The sequence below is a fragment of the Rhynchophorus ferrugineus genome, unplaced genomic scaffold (assembly GCF_030347505.1).
Source record: "Rhynchophorus ferrugineus isolate W39M unplaced genomic scaffold, kcgeb_rfMv2 rfM5, whole genome shotgun sequence".
NCBI lineage: Eukaryota > Metazoa > Arthropoda > Insecta > Coleoptera > Curculionidae > Rhynchophorus > Rhynchophorus ferrugineus.
In genome coordinates, this window is record NW_027472584.1 from 14740750 (window position 1) to 14762256 (window position 21507).

Genomic DNA, 21507 nt, shown 5'->3' on the forward strand with positions numbered 1-21507 from the left:
GTCAAGAATCCTTTATGGTCGTGAATATTTAGCTTCACTGTCGATGTAGATGCCACTTCTTGACTACTCTGTCACTATTTCCACTGGGAGCTGTCATAATAAATCACTTCTCAGTTAATTCAATCCAGTCACAATAAGCAACAGAAAATACTTTTTCTATCTGGCAAGCAGTGAAACAACGATACTATAAAATGCTTGAAATAGAATTTTCGTCAATTTATGTCGTAGGCTTTTTGCCTCCCTTTGGATCTTCACCATTGCCTGTAAACGTTGGAAAACAGTTGATTTATAAACTGCTACGCAAAATGCTTTGATGCTTTGGGCTGTCATTGTTGTCATGTCATGCTTCATTATTGTCATTTAATATTAAATACTAATCTATTAAGATAAAATCGATTGGTTTAAGAAATTAAAATGCAAAAACTAAATATTACCACGAAAGGCGGAAGGTAATTTAAAGATATTTTGCTAGTTATTTAAGACGGTATCTGAGAAAATCGCAGTATTAGGAAAAATGTGGCTTGTCTGCTTTTTACACCATGTTAGCGTATTAGTGAGGCGGGCAAGTGATTGAATCGCTCGTCCCGCAAGGATGTTGCGTAACAGTATCATCTCAGAAATAATGGTGGATAAGTTCGGATGTTCCCTAAATAATCTCTTGATGGGTTATACTTTAGTCATTAGGTTTCAGGAATTAAAACTCTATTGGAGGTAGTTGTGGATAGATTCAAATCGCATGCAAGCAGTAGATCCAGTAATTAACTAAAAAATTCAAGAAATTGACGTTAGTGAAATTTGTATAAATATAATCGAATATATTTAATCATTTTTTCATTGAAGGGGTCCTATTGATGTGATTCAGCCGTAGGTTTGAATCCCGCTCATGCTATTTTTAATTGAATGTACTTTTTGAACATATTTTATATTGTCTATTTCTGACCTTTACCTTTCTTATAACATCGCTATTGAATAAGTACTGTTTTTACTACATGCATAGTGATACCGTGTCGAAAGAACGGTGTTGGTTTAGCAGCGATCGAATTATTGATACTTGTTCCATTATTGCTTATTTCTGGTATTTTTTGCAACAATTGACGTCGGTAGATATTTGCAGTAACACTTTTATTTGGTTTTAGCATGTACTAACCTTGCTGACCCCACCATGTTATGTCAAGAATCCTTTATGGTCGTGAATATTTAGCTTCACTGTCGATGTAGATGCCACTTCTTGACTACTCTGTCACTATTTCCACTGGGAGCTGTCATAATAAATCACTTCTCAGTTAATTCAATCCAGTCACAATAAGCAACAGAAAATACTTTTTCTATCTGGCAAGCAGTGAAACAACGATACTATAAAATGCTTGAAATAGAATTTTCGTCAATTTATGTCGTAGGCTTTTTGCCTCCCTTTGGATCTTCACCATTGCCTGTAAACGTTGGAAAACAGTTGATTTATAAACTGCTACGCAAAATGCTTTGATGCTTTGGGCTGTCATTGTTGTCATGTCATGCTTCATTATTGTCATTTAATATTAAATACTAATCTATTAAGATAAAATCGATTGGTTTAAGAAATTAAAATGCAAAAACTAAATATTACCACGAAAGGCGGAAGGTAATTTAAAGATATTTTGCTAGTTATTTAAGACGGTATCTGAGAAAATCGCAGTATTAGGAAAAATGTGGCTTGTCTGCTTTTTACACCATGTTAGCGTATTAGTGAGGCGGGCAAGTGATTGAATCGCTCGTCCCGCAAGGATGTTGCGTAACAGTATCATCTCAGAAATAATGGTGGATAAGTTCGGATGTTCCCTAAATAATCTCTTGATGGGTTATACTTTAGTCATTAGGTTTCAGGAATTAAAACTCTATTGGAGGTAGTTGTGGATAGATTCAAATCGCATGCAAGCAGTAGATCCAGTAATTAACTAAAAAATTCAAGAAATTGACGTTAGTGAAATTTGTATAAATATAATCGAATATATTTAATCATTTTTTCATTGAAGGGGTCCTATTGATGTGATTCAGCCGTAGGTTTGAATCCCGCTCATGCTATTTTTAATTGAATGTACTTTTTGAACATATTTTATATTGTCTATTTCTGACCTTTACCTTTCTTATAACATCGCTATTGAATAAGTACTGTTTTTACTACATGCATAGTGATACCGTGTCGAAAGAACGGTGTTGGTTTAGCAGCGATCGAATTATTGATACTTGTTCCATTATTGCTTATTTCTGGTATTTTTTGCAACAATTGACGTCGGTAGATATTTGCAGTAACACTTTTATTTGGTTTTAACATGTACTAACCTTGCTGACCCCACCATGTTATGTACAAGAATCCTTTATGGTCGTGAATATTTAGCTTCACTGTCGATGTAGATACCATTTCTTGACTACTCTGTCACTATTTCCACTAGGAGCTATCATAATAGATCACTTCTCAGTCAATTCAATCCAGTCACAATAAGCAACAGAAAATACTTTTTATATCTGACAAGCAGTGAAACAATGATACTGAAAAGCTTGAAATAGAATTTTCGTCAATTTATCTCGTAGGCTTTTTGCCTCCCTTTGGATCTTCACCATTGCCTGTAAACGTTGGAAAACAGTTGATTTATAAACTGCTACGCAAAATTCTTTGATGCTTTGGGCTGGCTTTTCGTTTAATAAGTCTTGCCATTCCTTGAGTTTATAGTTAGTTTCTCCATTTAATTTAATAGTTAGGTTAGGTTATTTTCATTGATACTCACCAAGTGTTAAAAGTCTTTTTAGTAGAATTATTACTATTAATTATTAAGGACATCTTTAAGGCAGCTTATAAAAATTAGAATTAATTGTACAGATAAAAAAAGTAAAGCATTTTTTATTTAGTTTTAGATAATAGATTTATACAACAATAAATCTTATACTTTTATATATAAAATATCTAAACAAATCGTTTTATATTAAATAAATATTAATGAACAAATAGTAGATTTAGTATACTTTATTTAAATTAAAAGTAAAGCAAAAATTGAAATGAAACACTAAATAGTGTTCTTATTAGTACTCGTTTTGAGTGATGCATCACAGCATGGATAAGCAGAATAAGCCATGCTATAATCCCTATAGGAACGATTGATGAGTTTCGCATTAAAAGATGAATTCTTCTTTAGACGCGAAATTATTATACCTCCATATAAACGGGAAAAAGTTGGTTAGTTTACAATAAAAATTATTTAAAAATTAATTAACCATCCTATTATAGTATAAAATAATTATATTACTATTAAAATAATAAAATATATATGTAAAAAAATACAATTGTTTATATTTATTAGTAATTGTTTAAATATAGAGAATTACACGGAAAAGAGACTCATAGATTAATGTCACAGTCCTAATATAGTGTAAAAGAAGAAATTAAAGAAAATATAGATAACTGTTTATATTTATTAACAATAATTTTTGTAATTATAATATTTAATCGAGATAGTTAATAAGATAATAAAGATGGAGACCACTTGAATTTAAATTATTACGCATGAAAAAAGACAATTTATGAATTAATTGCCTTCAACCGTTGTTTTCGTAGTTAAAACGAAACGAAAATCCTGCTGTAATATAAAAGAAGAAAATAAAGTTATATTATAAAAACATATAATAGGTTATTTTTAATAACAATTATTTTTATTGTCTAAATTTGAAATATATAGACTGCAAAAAATACAACGCAACAAGTTTTATTACAACTATTAGCATAATATGAATTAAAAAATTTTTTTTAATTACATTTCAAGTTTCCTTTTCATCAACTACCTATCTGGATTGGGCCTACTGTTTAACGTGGGCTTCGAACCACGATCCTCAGCATTAAGTCTTCTGATTGACCACTGATCAACTTGCAAACCATCCTAGAAGTCATCCGGTCTTACCCAGCCTGGTTACTGGTATGACTGATATGGTTGCTCCATGTCGGATTTTACATTGTTATCTCGAGATATTTACAAGTACATTCACAAACAGTAAAGTAAAGCCCTACGGTATTCGAACACGCTACTACCGTATCAGTAAAAGTAATATTGTAAATAAATAACAGATTAGTAAAATGTAAAAGAAAAAAGGCAATAAAATCGTTTATTTTAATTTACAATAATTTTTTTATTTGTATTCTTATGCATGAGAATTAAGACACTAACAGGTCAATTGAAGAGTCTCCGGCCTACCATAGTAAAACACATTTTTTTGCCAAAGTTAGTTTTTTTATTCAATATAATTTCCTTCAAGAGTGATACACTGATTATACCGACCATCCAACTTTTCGATACCATTTTTGTAGTACGATTTGTCATTTGCTTCAAAATAGACCTGTTTCGGCGATTCCCTCTTCATTCGTCGAAAATTTCTTCCCAGCGAGCATTCTTTTGACATCTGAGAACAGGAAATAGTTTTTGGGGGCCAGATCTGGAAAATACGGTGGATGAGGAAGCAATTCGAAGCCCAATTCATGGATTTTTGACACAGTGCATTGTCTCGGTGAAGCAGCACTTTCTTTTTCTTCAAATGCGGCAGCTTTTCGGCGATTTCGATCTTCAAACGGCCCAATAACTATATATAGTCGCTGTTGATGGTCCTTTCCTTTTCAAGGTAGTCAATGAAAATTATTCCATGCGCATCCCAAAATACAGACGCCATAACCTTGCCAGCCGACTATTGCGTCTTTCCACGTTTTGGAGCGGGTTCATCGTGTGCAGTCCACTCGGATAACTGTCGATTGGATTTCGGAGTGAAATGATGGAGCCATGTTTTATCCATTGTCACATATTGTCGCAATACTCGGGTTTATTATGCTTGATCATCTTCAAGCACTGCTCCGTATCACCAACTCGTCGTTGTTTTTGGTCAAAAGTGAGCTCTCGCGGCACTAACTTTGCACAGAGCTTTCTCATACCCAAATATTCGTGAATAATATCATGTACACGTTCAGTTGACATCTTTAGAGTGTCTGCTATTGGATTCAATTTCAATTTACTGTAATTCAAATTCATTTTGTGGATTTCTTTAATGTTTTCGTCGGTAACAACCTCTTTTGGGCCTCCATTGCGTTCACTGTCTTCGGTGCTCATTTCACCACGTCTAAACTTACTAGCATACTTACGCATATTTTTAGCATACCAATCCTTGATGGTTGATTTTCCTGTGACAGTGTCAAGAACTGTTGCTTCAACTGTATTGTTTCCCCCTCAAAAAGCAATATTTTATCAATACGCGGAATTCCTTTTTATTCATTTTTTTATAATAACAAAAGTTGCTTCACTCAAAATGCTATAATTCACAAACTAATAATCCGACAGCTGTTAAATTTATACACGCATCTTTTGAGGGTTAGGGCTATTTAAATACATATAGATTTAATTCTAATAGCGCCATCTACGTGTCAGACCAGGGTCAAATCACATAGTCAAATGCTCATGCAATATAAAACACACACGTTCTTTTGATATATTGAGGATGTTAGCTAACTCACGCAATTTCGATCATTAAAAACGATTTTGTGGATTTTTTAAAATGTTTTCTGGTGTTACTACTCATTTGGATATGCACTACGTTCAACATCATCGGTGTCTCTACGACCACGTTTGAAGTTAGAAAACCGATATGTTATTGTTGTTTATGATGGAGCGGAGTTCTTATAACACTTTTCAAGCCATTGCTTCGCTTAAACGGTATTTTTTTCCCATCCAGAAGCGGTGTAAAATTAAAACACGACATTGTTTTGAAAATAGCAAAAGTAGTGAAATAATAACTCACAAACTTATGAGTAGAATATCGTGAAGTTTTAACAGCTTTCTTTTCAAGGTTAGTACTAACTGCAAAAGTGGTGAATGCAATAAAACTAGCGCCATCCATGTGTTAGGTCTGGGACTTTTCAGCACATCTGTTACTTCTACTACTCAAGTGTTTTATAAAATGTCCGATATTCACGTTTTAATACTTTGATCGGCTTTCAAACTTACAGGCACCCTCCTCTTTTTAACTTAACTTTTAGTTGTGACTAACATCTCGAATTTCGAATCTGTATTTCTTGAATCCATAAATTTTGCGTATTTTCATTCTTCAACCATGTATTGCTATTATAGGCAAGCTGTAGGCTATTATAGCTACGTTTGTATGGTTTAGCTACTCAAGTGGCATTTATTTGTTGTTTTATTTTTAAATTAATTGATATTTAGGATTACGTAAGTATTGATTGTAAGCAACTTTTTATAATTCGCCCGTTAGAGTGGTTGTTGTACGAATAATTTAATTGTCAGATTCACAATCAGGTCCTCAAGTCACTCGTACATCGTTGAACGTTGTCAAAACCGAAAATTAATCAAGATAATCCAACATCGATGAATCTCCTTCTAGGTTTTTTAATGTTAGGTTTAGGGGGTGTTGAATTACGGTATTATCTACTACAAAGTTATTTCATGAAGGAAATCACAATAGGTGTAAAGCATTGTCATTAATTTCCCCATAACCAACCTTTTGCTAAAACTTATTTAGTTTCCAGTCTGTACTGATAAGCCAGTTGTTGAAATAGAATAAATACTTCTTGAAATTCGTGATAACACTATTCTTTTGCCGCACCTGAGCTTGTTTCGGTAGGCGAGAATACTAATAGAATAATTTAAAACTGAAAATTAATGATACTGGAAGCTGTGAAACCAAGGCCTGTTTATCGCTGGTCATTTCTTTAATTATGGACATATACATGTTATACAAAAACGCATATATTGCATTAAATTGTTATGTATAGTGAAAATACTCTTCTTTAGTCTATTGTGCCACCGTTGTTTTTCCTAGTTTCCTAGCAAAATGATTCTATTTTAGATCAAGTACATTCAACTGAAAAACGACCAAAGTGTTACAAATCAAAACGTAAACAAAAAAAAATGGCATGAATGAGAATGGTTTTTATGCATCAACAGGAAATTTTGTATCATTTTTGTATAGTAAGTAGTAAACAGAAAACTGCCAGTTCAGTGAATGAAACTTAAATCGCTACTTTATAAATGCTTTTTTTGTTACATTTTATAAACCACAAAAAATTAATATAACAAACTAATGTTTATTATCCGACGCTATAAAAAACGTATATTTTATATAAAATGGTCACAATAATTTTATTCAAATGTTCATTTAAAATATCCAGTGACATCATCGAGACTCAGTTCTCACCAATGTTCACCTCATTTAATTTATTTGACAATACGAATTCGCGCCCAAATTACTTAAAAACCAACTAGATGCTTATACATTCTAGTATAAATGTTATGTGTAGAATTAATTTGTGCACTTGTTTTTTGTTAGTAAGTTTGTTAGTTGGACAAAATTTATTGTTAAAATGTTGTTATTTCTAGCAACTGCTTTTTGCATGTGCACTTTTGTCTCGACTACCACATGAATTTGATCGGAACAAGTGCTATAGTCTATGCAAAGTTTTTTTAGTTATGCGTCATGGAAATTGTGACGTCGAAACATTGCAATGTTGCCGCATCAACTCTGAGTTTTAGTTCAGTTTGGCTTTGACAGACAAATAAAAAATAAAATTCTAATCTAAATAATATAATTGAACAAAAATGTTATGAAATATAATTTATTTTAACATTATAGTACATTTCATACATATATTATCGAAGGACTTGAGAAACGTATTTTACTTTCATTCGAGAGCATATTTACCTTTTTTCGTTTAGTTCTTGTTTCCTTCGATGGTGTGTTTACTTGTAAAGTCATCTTCGTATCACTGTATATTTTATTTCTTCTGCTACTATCTGTGTACACCATTCTTCATAAAATTAATCACTGAATATATCGAATGCATTTACCATATCTACAAGACAGTATTCATTCTCTCCTCATACGTTCTAACATTACATTTAATTTTGAACAATTACAATCATATCTGTGCACACTAATCTTTCACTTCCTACAATACCATTTTCTACAGTTATATTCAATTAATTATGTGCATTCCTTTAGTTGTTTCCACTCTCATCACTATGTCTCAGGAATTTCCAGCATTGCACAGCATTATCACATATCCTGAAATCTTCCTTCAGTCGCATTCACTTTCCCACTCATTGTCAAATTCAATCACTAAACTGTCAATTTCTATTCTGTCTAAAACATGTTCACGATTCCACCATTTACGAATTACTTCTTCTGTATGTCATGGTTGACAATGCTTCCTTCCACACATCCAAACAGTTTTTGATGGAATATCCTTCTCGACCAGCAATATATCTGCAACTAATTATTAATAAATATAATGACCAACGAAGCCTAATCGAATGCTATTGTAACTTTTACCTTTTTCCATCAATTTTTTTTGTCTTTACACTTTTTTTGTTACTGCCTTGCCAAGAGTGCCACAATGAACCATTTTGAAATATTCGAATAAGTTTCATCAAGATATAGAAATTCAAATAGTTTATCTTCCTTGGTCTTATTTTATGCCTTTAAAATTTCATTCTTTTTAAGGTAATGTCTGGAAGTTCTATTAAACCTCTCCGAGGGTTATCTTTAGACCGTTTAAACTATATCTATGCCCTGTAAGAGTGTATGAAAGGATGTCTTACATCTCTCAAAAAGCTATGTTACTCTTTGCAGAACATCCCCATAATTGAACTCTGTATGTCCATATAGGTTTCGGTATTTGCTTATATATTAGCTATTTATTATGTACCGATATTTGTGATGTTCTTCCAACTAGCCAGTACATTTTCCTATATTTCAATTTTTTCGTAAAGATGACCATTACCTTAGTTGTTTATGTTTTTCGAAGGTTGTAAGCGTTTGTCTACTGTTGACAAGTTTCCTATGACTCCCAATGATTTAAATAATTTTTAAAAGGTTTGATACCATTCTTGATAGACTAATTCTTCCAATTGATTGCGAATGTCAATAAAACAAGGAAGTAAAACTTAAAACACTTTATTCGGTTCAAAATCTAACATACATGAAAGAATATAAATTACTGTCTATTAAGCAAAATAAACTGAAGAAACAACGGAAAGTTATATTTCCTACACTATATCATGTAAAGCGCCGGCAATATGATTTATTTCTCAATACCTAATATTCGATCGACCTCTGGATTAATTAAGAATCTGTATAATAATTTTTCGTTATTGCCAATTTAGTTGCTATTAAAAGAACAAAATATAGTATATTATTTTAACCAGTAAAAAAACTATATTTTATTCGTAAATGAGTGCAATAAGTATATTAGCATTTCTTTAATATCCAATGAGATAATCACAATTCGATGTTTACCTCATTTGAGTTATTTCACAGAACGAATCTGGCTTCAATCTATCTAAAAATATCTTATTATCCATTTAATTTAATTACCGATGCTTTTAGTTATTAAGAATTTCCATACATGTTTTAAATAATTGTCGTTCATTTACTATTATTACGAAAGCTCTTCAAAAACATTTCGATAATTTTTTTTCGATATTGCAATTTCACTGAGTCCAATTTAAACCAGTACATTATGAATCAATACGAATGAAACTGCCTTGAATCTATTTAAAAATATATTATTACCTTAATTATTTATATTTATTTTTAGTTATTAAGAATTATCATACACTTTTTACATCAATATCGCCCTTATATTGATGTTACCAAAGTTCTTCAAAAAAGCCTCGATAATTTTTCTTCGTTATACATTTTTCTATACATACGTTTTTATTTTGAAGTTTTTAAACTACAAAAATTTTAAAAAATAAAAGAATGCATGTTATTCGAACCACTATAAAAACATGTATTTTATAGTAAATTGCAGTAACAAGTTTTTTGCCAATTGTTTTAAGTACCCAGTGAGATAATCACAATTCAAGTATCTCGATGTTCACCTCATTTGATTTATTTCACAGAACGAATCTGGTTCCAATCTATCTAAAAATATATTATTAGCCATTTAATTTAATTACCGATGCTTTTAGTTATTACAAATTTCCATACATTTTTTAAATAATTGTCGTTCATTTACTATTATTACGAAAGCTCTTCAAAAACATTTCGATAATTTATTTTCGATATTGCAATTTCACTGAGTCCAATTCAAACCAGTACCTTATGAATCAATACGAATGAAACTGCCTTCAATCTATTTAAGAATATATTATTACCTTAATTATTTATATTTATTTTTAGTTATTAAGAATTATCATACACTGTTTAAATCATTATTGTTCTTATATTGATGTTACTAAAGTTCTTCAAAAAAGTCTCGATAATTTTTTTCGTTAAACATTTTTTACACCTAGTTTTTTGTTTGGAATTTAGAAGTGACAAAAATTTTAAAGAATAAAATAATGCATATTATTCGAACCGCTATAAAAAACATGTATTTTATAGTAAATTGCAGTAATAAGTTTGTTGTCAATTTTTTTAAGTACCTAGGGAGATAATCGCAATTCAAGTATCTCGATGTTCACCTCATTTGATTTATTTCACAGAACGAATCTGGCTTCAATCTATCTAAAATTATCTTATTAGCCATTAATTTAATTGCCCATGCTTTTAGTGAAAAAGAATTTTCATATACATTTTAATTCACTTGTTATATCATGAAAGCTCTTCAAAAAAATTACAATAATTTTTTTCGATACTGCAATTTCACTGAGTCCAATTTGAACCACTACGTTATGAATCAGTACAATTGAAACTGCCTTCAAACTATTTAAAAATATGTTATTAACTTCATTATTTATATCTTGAGTTATTAAGAATTATCATACACTGTTTAAATCATTATTGTTCTTATATTGATGTTACCAAAGCTCTTCAAAAAAGTCTCGATAATTTTTTTCGTTATACATTTTTTACACCTAGTTTTTTGTTTGGAATTTAGAAGTGACAAAAATTTTAAAGAATAAAATAATGCATATTATTCGAGCCGCTATAAAAAAACATGTATTTTATAGTAAATTGCAGTAATAAGTTTGTTGTCAATTTTTTTAAGTACCTAGGGAGATAATCGCAATTCAAGTATCTCGATGTTCACCTCATTTGATTTATTTCACAGAACGAATCTGGCTTCAATCTATCTAAAATTATCTTATTAGCCATTAATTTAATTACCCATGCTTTTAGTTAAAAAAAATTTTCATATATATTTTAAATCATTATCGTTCACTTGTTATATCATGAAAGCTCTTCAAAAAAATGACAATATTTTTTTTCCATATTGCAATTTCAGTGAGTCCAATTTAAACCAGTACGTTATGAATCAGTACGACTGAAATTTCCTTCAATCTATTTAAAAATATATTATTAACTTAATTATTTATATTTTTAGTTATTAAGAATTATCATACACTTTTTACATCAATATCGTTCTTATATTCATGTTAACGAAGTTCTTCAAAAAAGTCTGGATAATTTTTTTCGTTATACATTTTTTACACCTAGTTTTTTGTTTGGAAGTTGAAGTGACAAAAATTTTAAAGAATAAAATAATACATATTATTCGAACCGCTATAAAAAACATGTAAACATGTACCTAGGGAGATAATCGCAATTCAAGTATCTCGATGTTCAACTCATTTGATTTATTTCACAGAACGAATCTGGCTTCAGTCTATCTAAAAATATCTTATTAGCCATTAATTTAATTACCCAAGCTTTTAGTTAAAAAGAATTTTCATATATCTTTTAAATCATTATCGTTCATTTATTATATCATGTTCAACGCAATTTCAGTGTTATCAGTATTTATTATTTCAGTACGTTATGAATCAGTAGGAATGAATCAATCAATCTATTTAAAAATATATTATTAACTTAATTATTTATATTTTTAGTTATTAAGAATTTTCATCCTTTTTACATCAATATCGTTCTTATATTCATGTTAACGAAGTTCTTCAAAAATGTCTCGATAATTTTTTTTCGTTACACATTTTTTTTATGCACATGTTTTATTTTTAATTTTATAAACGACAAAAATAATAAAGGAACGCATATTATTGGAACATCTATAAAAAAAATTATTTTAAAGTAAATTGCAGTAATAAGTTTCTTGCCAATTGTTTTAAGTACAAAGTGAGAATATCTCAATTCAAGTATCTCGATGTACACCTCATTTGATTTATTTGATAGAACGAACCTGCCTTTAATCTCTAAAAATATCCTACTACCTTAATTACCAATATCATTATATAGTTATTAGGAATTTTCATGCATTTTTAATCAATATCGTTCATCAAACTTCTTCATAATTTGCTCAATATTGCTATAAATATATATTTTATAATTATATTTTGTTACATATTATAAGCTATAAAAATGACAATTTTATTGTGGTTTTCATTTAAAACATCCACTAACTTAATCTGAACTTAAATCTCTTAAGAAAACAAATTGATCTGCATTCAATCTATTTGCAAAACAACTAGAGACTGCACACCGTGTGGTAAATACTTTACCTATCCACAAGAATCTTCCTACATTTTTGCTGTCAATACCGTTCATTTATCAAATCCAAGTCAATTGAATTAAAAGTGTTTAACCGATATAAATCTTATATAAAATAATGAATAAAATTATCTTGAACAATGCCTAGTATTTTGTAGATATAATTATCTCTAAATTAGATGTTTTTTTTGTCGTTTAAAGAGCATTTATCGAAATTATTATTTGAAACGCTCGTTGTGTTTTAAACCGAAAGTGTTCAACGCAGATTTTTCTCGATTTTGTTTAGTAAAGAAAATTTGTTAGCGAAAATATTTCGATACAATATTTACGCATTCTAGAGATTAATATAATATTAATTGAAATGAACTAGAATATCCCAACTTACGGAACCTTCCCATTTTAATAGGTAAAATTATTCCATGTCATAACGTATTCCTAGTTCCGAAATGGGCCTCGCGCAAGCGCTATATCAGCTGACTCACAATGTTGCCACTCGCTGTGTATTAGTTGATTGTTTCAGATTGGGAATTTAATATTGGGTGGCTTAAGAAATTTCAACGAAATCGTTTTAGATAAAAAAATCCACATTTTTAATGAAACTATTTGATTTATATGTTAATGAACTATATTTTTTTATAAATTGACTTACGTTGATTTCATCACATATCAAGTGTAATCACATTGATTCCAGTAATAATTTACTCTGGGTCAGTTTGTTATAATTTTTATGTTGCATTATTTGACTGGTTTTAAACACATAATAATATATTTGACAAAATATATTTGTACATTAATCAATGAAAAATGAACATTTAAAAAAAAAATTGTATCAGTTTTAAATATTGCCTTTTTGTTTAGCTGAAGTTCTATACTAAGAAATGTGTATAATTTTCGCTCTTTTAAGGATTTTTTGAGATATTCGAGACGTCTTTTACAATATCTTGTTGAGTGAAATCGTAATATTAATTAATTTTTAAGATTTTATCATAGGGATTCAAGATAGAATTGCATGTCACTTGTGGCACAATAAAAATTCATGAATTTCAGAACAATTGAGTTAAAAAATTTTGCAAATTTTATTCGTGGTAGAAGATTGTCAAATTTATGTTAAACCTGAAGTCTGATAAAAATGATATAAATATGTAAAATAAAAATATACAAACATTTAATTTTCAAAATGTATACAATGGTAAAATCTAAATAAGCGCGCCGATATAACAGCAGGTTGTAAAGGACCAGTCAATTATTCAGAGTTAACTCGCGCGCAAAGGAAGTGGCAACGCCGCGATTGGAATCATACATTGCGATTCGTTTAGTTCGTTCGTTGTAGCAGTCAGTATTTTGTGCGGCTTCGAAGTAGTTGGGTCGCCGCGTTGATCGTGCCTATATATTTCCTGTACCCTGTACCCCTTACCCCTTTCGTACCCTAATGGTGTTACCGTGTGTAAAAAGCACTCGCTCTTCGACAATGATGAAAAAATGAACATGAGCAAGATTGAAGCGACGAAACAAGAATACGGAGAATTCGCTACAGAGAAAATGTATAGTCGGATGAGCGGACAAGTTGATTATAAAAACCATTTACATCCACTGGTTAATATAGATGCAGAAAACTATATGTTGAGGGGCATAGGAATACCGGCAGCTCAGAATTCACAGTCTAGCGACTCTTCGCTAGATGAATATGGAGAGACCGCTACCAAATCTATTAAAGACATAGAGAAACGTAACATGGACTTCTGGGGCCTTAATTTGGAGGCTTCGAATGTCGTAAAAGGCACTACACCTACTGTTATAAACTGTAGTATGGTTTTGTCTTTCCACCATAAACTCTGTACATGTGCTTTGAGTTGTTGTTGTAATTGTGAAATTTGTTGCTCTACAGAATGTCACGCCTGTTTCCATAATTATTGCTCCCGATATCTTAACAATTACACCTGCCAGAAGGATCCCAATGAGCCACCACCGGTTACGCTGAATCACGACAAGGTAAGTCTCAGTTCTTTTTTTTTATCTTGTTCACGACAGTGATACTAACGACTTATAACATTTTTCTTGATATAACCAGAAAGTGTGTTTTTACAAACCTGTTTTTGGGAGCACAAAATATCAAACCGCATAATAAAAGAAGAAACAAAAGCAAATTGTGCTGCTTTTTTTTCTCTCGGGAAGACATGATTGGCCACATTTTTGTTTTATCCTGAACTTCTGTTCATTCATAATACCCTTGATTATCAACTCTGTGAAAATATATCACATATAATTCACTTTTCTTTTGCATTAGATCAGATCTGTGTAAAATATAAATACGTAAAATAGTAGTAGCTTCGATCACTATGGTCACTTTATACCAATCAAAAATAATTCCTGTCAGTACTTAGGTAGTATATATGACATAAAGTATATTAATAGTATCATCATAATTTAAAAATAAATGGAATGTTTTATTTAAAATATAAATACAACCATGGCAATAGAAACTAATAATAACCATAAAAAACGTATTACCATTTTCAATTTTTTGATGGACCTTCACTCTTCCCTCTAATTTATCAAATGTTTAATCAAAAAGATTTATTTGGTACAGGTAATGAGCAAGAAATAAATATATTCTCAGAATATATTTTCGTTTCATTAGGATTTAAAAAATTCTTCTAGTTTTTTTGTATTTATTAAATACATCCATAATTTGTATCAGGTTTAATATGTGTTGATAAATTATTCTTCTGATTTTTCCTTTTGATGTTTTTTTATTTATTATTTATTTGTTGAAAATGTAATATTTCGCAAATATAAAGACTGATTAGAAAATAAATATTTGTAATAATAATATATTTGTTCGTTATTAATTATAAAATAGTAATTTGTATCTAAACAGTGATTAGATATATTAAATTTTATAACAAAATATTGATGTAGACAGCATCTTTTTCTTATATATTTATATTCCCAACTATGAATTATTTCAATATATTATCCAATATTAATTTTTAAATATAGACAATGATCAGGAAACATAATTCCAGTTTCGTGTTAATAAAATACAGATAAATAAAAAAGGTATCCTTTTGTTCATTTTTGTATACACATATTTATATTTTACATATTCTGTCATGTTTTTTAATTAATCATATTAACAAAATGTGCCTTAATTATCCCGTAATTGCGTGTATCATTATTTATAAAATTACTTATCACGTATAACAATTTTAATTAAGAACAGACATTATTCAGAGTAATATATATTTAGAGGAATTGAAAATATTTTTCTCGGAAGATCTCATTGATAGGAACGTACTACAACCATTTAATGATCCACTTCACTTTTAATTTTACCAGCTTTACGATGTATTGTTGATTTTATCTTTTTAAATATAGTTATGCGGAAAAGAATGTTATTGCCCGCTTATACAATTCATAATTTATTTTTTTCCTGTATTGCTATTTTGAAATATGCTATATGCTTATCGTGATACTGTTGGATAAACGTTTTTTTTTTAGTTGCAATGGTAGCATCAGACGAAGTTACCGAGCTGGTTAGGATTTAATGCACTATATTTTTCTTTTATTTATAATAAATATAAGAAAAGGTAAACGTTTTGTCGATATGTTATATTAATTTTGCAATTTTAGATGTAGAATAAGAATTAAAATATTTAGGATTTCTATGATAAATTTCCAATTATGATCAATCCACCTTAATTTTTTAGTAAATAGAACTAATTTGTTCAAAATTGTATGTCGTTTTTTATGTAAATTCCCGCTAACGCGTGCTAAAATTATTAATTAGATATCAATTTAGATTAGTGTTGGCATTTTCAAAATCAATTTAAAAAAATCGCTTTGATTTTTTTTTATGATACCACATATATATATAAAGATGTTTTTCTCTTTGATCATGTCTCGGTTTATTTACTAAATAAGATATTTCTTCATATTTTTTTATGTATTTTAAAGTCTCCTTTTACCAACTATGGGTTTTTCTGGACTGGGCCTAAAGTTTAACGTGGGTTCTGAACTACAGTTCTCAGCATTAAGCCTGCCGACCGACCAATTTTAGAAATTATCCCAGAAGCTATCCGGTCTTACCCAGTCTGGTTACTGGCGTGACTGGGATTATTTTCCTTGCCGGATTTTGCACTCTAGCTTAAGGACAATCACAAACATAAATTTACGACCATGCCCCAGCAGGATTCGAACCCTATACCTTGGCTATGGCAATAGTAGCAGAATCGTCATATCGCCTGTACCACTGCGCCACCAAGCCGGTTCTTCATATTTTATTTCGAATATTAAATGTAAAACGGTTATTTTGTAAAGAGAGTATATACGAATTTCGTAAATACAATATTTAAATGTATTTTTGCTCCTTTGGTCATGTTTGAACGAATCTATATATAACGATTTTTACTAAATTAATTAGTTCATCACATTTTTATTGGGATTTTAAATATAAAGCTAGTATTTAAATAAATGATTGTGAAGACAAAATATTCTTTCTATTCTCCGTCGTATTATTCACAATACTTAATAGTACTATAATATACTTAATAGTAATACAATAATACAATTTTATTAACACAAAATATTAATATAAAATCTCCCTAAATGTTATAAAATATCTAATATTTGAAGCAATATTTATTAAGTAAAATTATTCAGAATATTGTTCAAATATTAAATCTAAAATAGTTTTTTTTTATAAAGACGACAGGGATTAACAATATGTTCCAAGTTTGTTATAACAAAATATAGGTAGAGAAACAATATCTTTTTGCCTAGATGTCTTAATATTTATATTAAAAATAGCTTTACTGGAGGTAGTTATCAGAGACTAAATATGAGAGAAGACATAATCTGAGAATATATTTAAATTATAAGCCATAAAAATCTAATCATCGGAAAATGATTATGTACTCAGCAATCAAACCAGGTAGAACTGGACATTTTCTTGGGCAAGTCCAGAAGATATGCTTATAGAATGTACATAATAGTACGTTATATATTATTTACGATATGTATACTGTGATATTATTGCATTCGTCCTAAAAAGGGTCTTTTATTGTAATATCGCGTAATTCTGTTCAGACATGTGTCTGTTTAGAGAGACCCAGGTGTATTTTTTCGGTCTCTGTACGAGATCCATTTTCTATTATACAAATATTTTTATAGTGACATTTTTTAAGCTACAGATGTATCGCATTATTACATCCTGATGGAAACTTTCAGATATAATTTATATTCGTTGTACAGGGTCAGTCTAATAGAGACATATTTAGAAATATGTCCAGGATTCTTTTTTTGCTACAATACGATCAGATTTATATTCACTATTTCTTTGTTTCGTGTTTTTTAAAATGTAGGGTTTAATAAATAAAGTTATATAGTGAAACATACTTTCACTGCCATGGTATAACATCGAGCGTTTTTAGTCTTGTTATTCGTCGATCAAATCTGTGATATTCTCATGGGCTTCTTGTCTATTCTGGTGTTAGCTCGTCGCAGACCACTTTAAGTTCTAGTAAGAGTCTTTATATTTCTGGTATATTCAACACAAAAATATACGATTTAATTTCAAGCGATTTGTTCACTAAGTAATAATGAGTTAACGATAAATTCATTGCTATATTTTGCACCTTGTTGACTAAGTTTTTATTAATCGCTCACAATTACCATCTAAAGCTATTTATAATAATAACAATAATGAGATAATGGAAGACTACTTGTTTAAGCTTTTCCATATAGATTTATACGGATTTTGTATCATGTAACAAAGCGTTGTGGTATTCTAAAGTCAGCTCATCGCATTTCTACCTATATAATGACTTTTTTTCTATTAACGCTCAGCCCAAACATATCAATTACAATTGACAATGATCTTCCATAGTGGTTTCGTACGGTTGAGCTACTACTTTTTCACCCGTATCTTCCATTATCAGTTAACCGAAAATACTGTTAATTATTAACTGATTTTTGAAGTTATTTAAGTTCTATTGGTTAATTTATAAATCTCAAAATTCGGCACGCTTAATGCCGAGAAACGTGGTTCGAAACCCACGTTAAGCAGCAGGTCTAGCCTATATAAAATCTAATTCTTATCAGTATTAATATATAAATCATGTTAATTCATTCATTTTTCTCTAGGAACAGTCCGCAGTGTTGCCTTGGTGTTTATGGTTCTGACCATATTGCTTTCCAAGTTTATTTTCTACTCAATATCTCAATCATTAATATTTGCAAATATTTGTCGAATGAGTGATTAACGATCAACTGTTAGCTATCGGAATTTAATTAATTTTTTTTTTGCAAAAATGAAAATGACCGAAAAGGCAGCCTCACACACACCAGTTGCAGTTGATAACGACCTTCTATAATGTTTTCATTCTATAAATTAGTTTAATCCAATGTATACACGTTTTTGTTATATATAAGGTGAAGCAAGGAAGGAAATCCGGTATTAAGAAAGTGTTAGTATTCCATTTAGTATGATTGAATTATTTAGTGTATACAGGAGAAGATCAAGAAATGCTCAAAATCGACGATCACTATGATAATCACAATCACAGTCCAACAAATAGAACATAGTATTTCAAAAAAGACTAGTAATAGCGAGTAACAGGTGCAAAGTACTCCTCTTGCCTGACACGCTTGGTCATACGTTACAAGAGTTGTAAAGTATACACTCTTGCATCTTGAATGGTAAATTCTGCTGCATCAGCGTACTCATCAGACATAAGGTCTTCTAATTATCACTTGTTTAGATCAATGCTTAAAGGACACCACGGATTCGAAATTGAGAAGAATGAAATAGATCGATGATCATTCTTTCGACACTCATTTATTCATTCTTTATATATATATATATATATATATATATATATATATATATATATATATATATATATATATATATATATATATATATAGCACCTAATCTAACCTAACATTTTGTAACTTAATAATGAATTATTATGATTTGGATTATAGAGCTATTTAATTCAAAAATATTGATCAAAAAAGAATTATTGAGATAGTATCATACTAATTTTATCGAGGTTATGTCACACCAATTTTTATGATTAAAATAAATCAGTAATTTGATTCTGCACTGTTGATAGATTTGTGTTTGAAGATTAATGAATTATGGAACAATGGTCATTTCTATAAATAAATGTTTTAATGATTTGATCTCAGAGTTATTTGATTCCTGAATAAATTCTTTCTCTGTGTTAAATGGACACATCGAAATAATTTGTTTCTTGCCGCAGTCCCGATTTGTTAATTAATTTAACGAATACCCCCGTCAATATTTGATGGATATCGACTTGTGATTATGGATTGACTGTCCAATATTTATTTAATTAACTGTGTCAATGGTCATTGATCAATCAACGCTCTGATTTGATTTTTGTTTTATGCTATTTGTGATCACGATCGTGACGTTGAATACGATCAAGTATTAATTTTTTTTTAGCTACTTACTAATTTATTAAGGCATTGAAAAATAATTAAAAATCAGTAATTTAGTCCATGATCTTCGGATTTATGATTAAATAACAAGTAATATTGAGTAAATTCTGTTAATATTTGATCGATCACTAACTGGTCAACGATTTTGATCGCTCAACGTTTTGATTTGAAAATACATATAATCTCTTGTTGTCTTATTATATTTATATTATATTTTCTTTTTTTCTGTATGTATAGTGTTAGCTGTTGTGTGCTATTGATTGCAATGATACGTTTGAATCGAACATTGAAAGAAAAAAAGCGCTATAAACGCATAAATACTATAGCAGAAACAGGAAGATGATAACGTTCGGTCACATCTTGCGAAATCCGTACAAATTAGATGAAAACGTTTATATTGGATGTCCTAGCCTAACCTTTTGAAAAATAATAATATAAATAATAAAGACCAAAATGTTCCAAACAAATGTTTCATAGGAAATGCGTTTCAGTTTAATGATAATGCAAATAATTATTATTCTTAGAATGCAGTCTTATTATTTACAACTAAATAAAATTCCTGGTGTGCTTTTAGGTACGAGGTTCCATAGTAAAATTAACTATTTTAATCCTGTTTAACAAGTAGTTATTGTACAACAATCATAATATGAGTATAAACAAATAGTGATGACTAAATTATAATTTGTGAATGAATAGTTGATTATTTTACTAGGATTTTGAATAATTTTAAATTATTTACAATTATTTTATAATTATATTCTAAATTTTTGTAACGATATTCAGGTAAGCCAAGGCTTTGTCTATCGGTTTTAATTTTTGAGTTTGCGTAATTGAAGTATAAACAATACAGTTTTTCACTTTACATTTTTCAACTTCGATTTTAGTTTATAAAGATGATCCAGGACAACTGAAAAAGTTAAAATCACTCAAGTCAATTGAAAAGTTGAACTTAGAACAAAAAGAAAATGGAAACTATTATAGGAAAGTGCTATTGATTCCACTTATTTGGTACATTCATCTAAAGAAAGAATATTTACTTTTTTTATGAGATATTACACTTTTCGATTAATAATTTTTAGAAGCAGCATGATTTGGCTAGTATTTGTATCAAAATGTGTATATATTAAGTGCTTGCATTTATTCTGAGCATTTCTTCAAGAGGCATATGTAAATCAAAATATTTTCTATCAATTTTTACATTATTTCCCATATTTCTGGAAACATGATGATACTGTGTTGAGAAAACGATGCTGGTTTGGCACTCATTAGTCCATTTTTGCATTTGGAAGCATTTTTAGTTAATATTTTGAAAGCGTTTGCAAGTCAAGCTGTGCTGCATCGATCTGAATAAGCGGTAAACAAAAGCTACTATGTCTGGTGAGTACGCTGGATGCGGTAGAACTTCCCATTCGTTCTACACCAGTGTATCCCTTCATAAATCTTGCCCAGCGTCTGTTAATTGCTATAACTGTTTTTTAATTATTTTTTCCATTTTTTTGCAGCAATACGTCATTCAATTTGTTTAATTGACATCGGTAGATATCTGCAAATTTTTTTTATCTTATTCGTCTG

At 29.7% G+C, this 21507-nt stretch overlaps 1 protein-coding gene across 2 annotated transcripts in view; it reads left to right on the top strand.

Moving 5' to 3' along the window:
• The window catches only part of Pi3K21B (phosphatidylinositol 3-kinase regulatory subunit alpha), a 107492-nt gene that overhangs the window by 39137 nt on the left and 46848 nt on the right, over positions 1–21507 (top strand). Inside the window, exon 5 of one of the 2 annotated variants that reach the window (XM_076404906.1) lies at positions 14351–14454. In XM_076404906.1, coding sequence (XP_076261021.1) covers positions 14351–14454 — 104 coding nt within the window. Of the gene's footprint in view, positions 1–13791; positions 14455–21507 lie in introns of those variants that run through there. The other variant, XM_076404905.1, reaches the window with a different exon arrangement.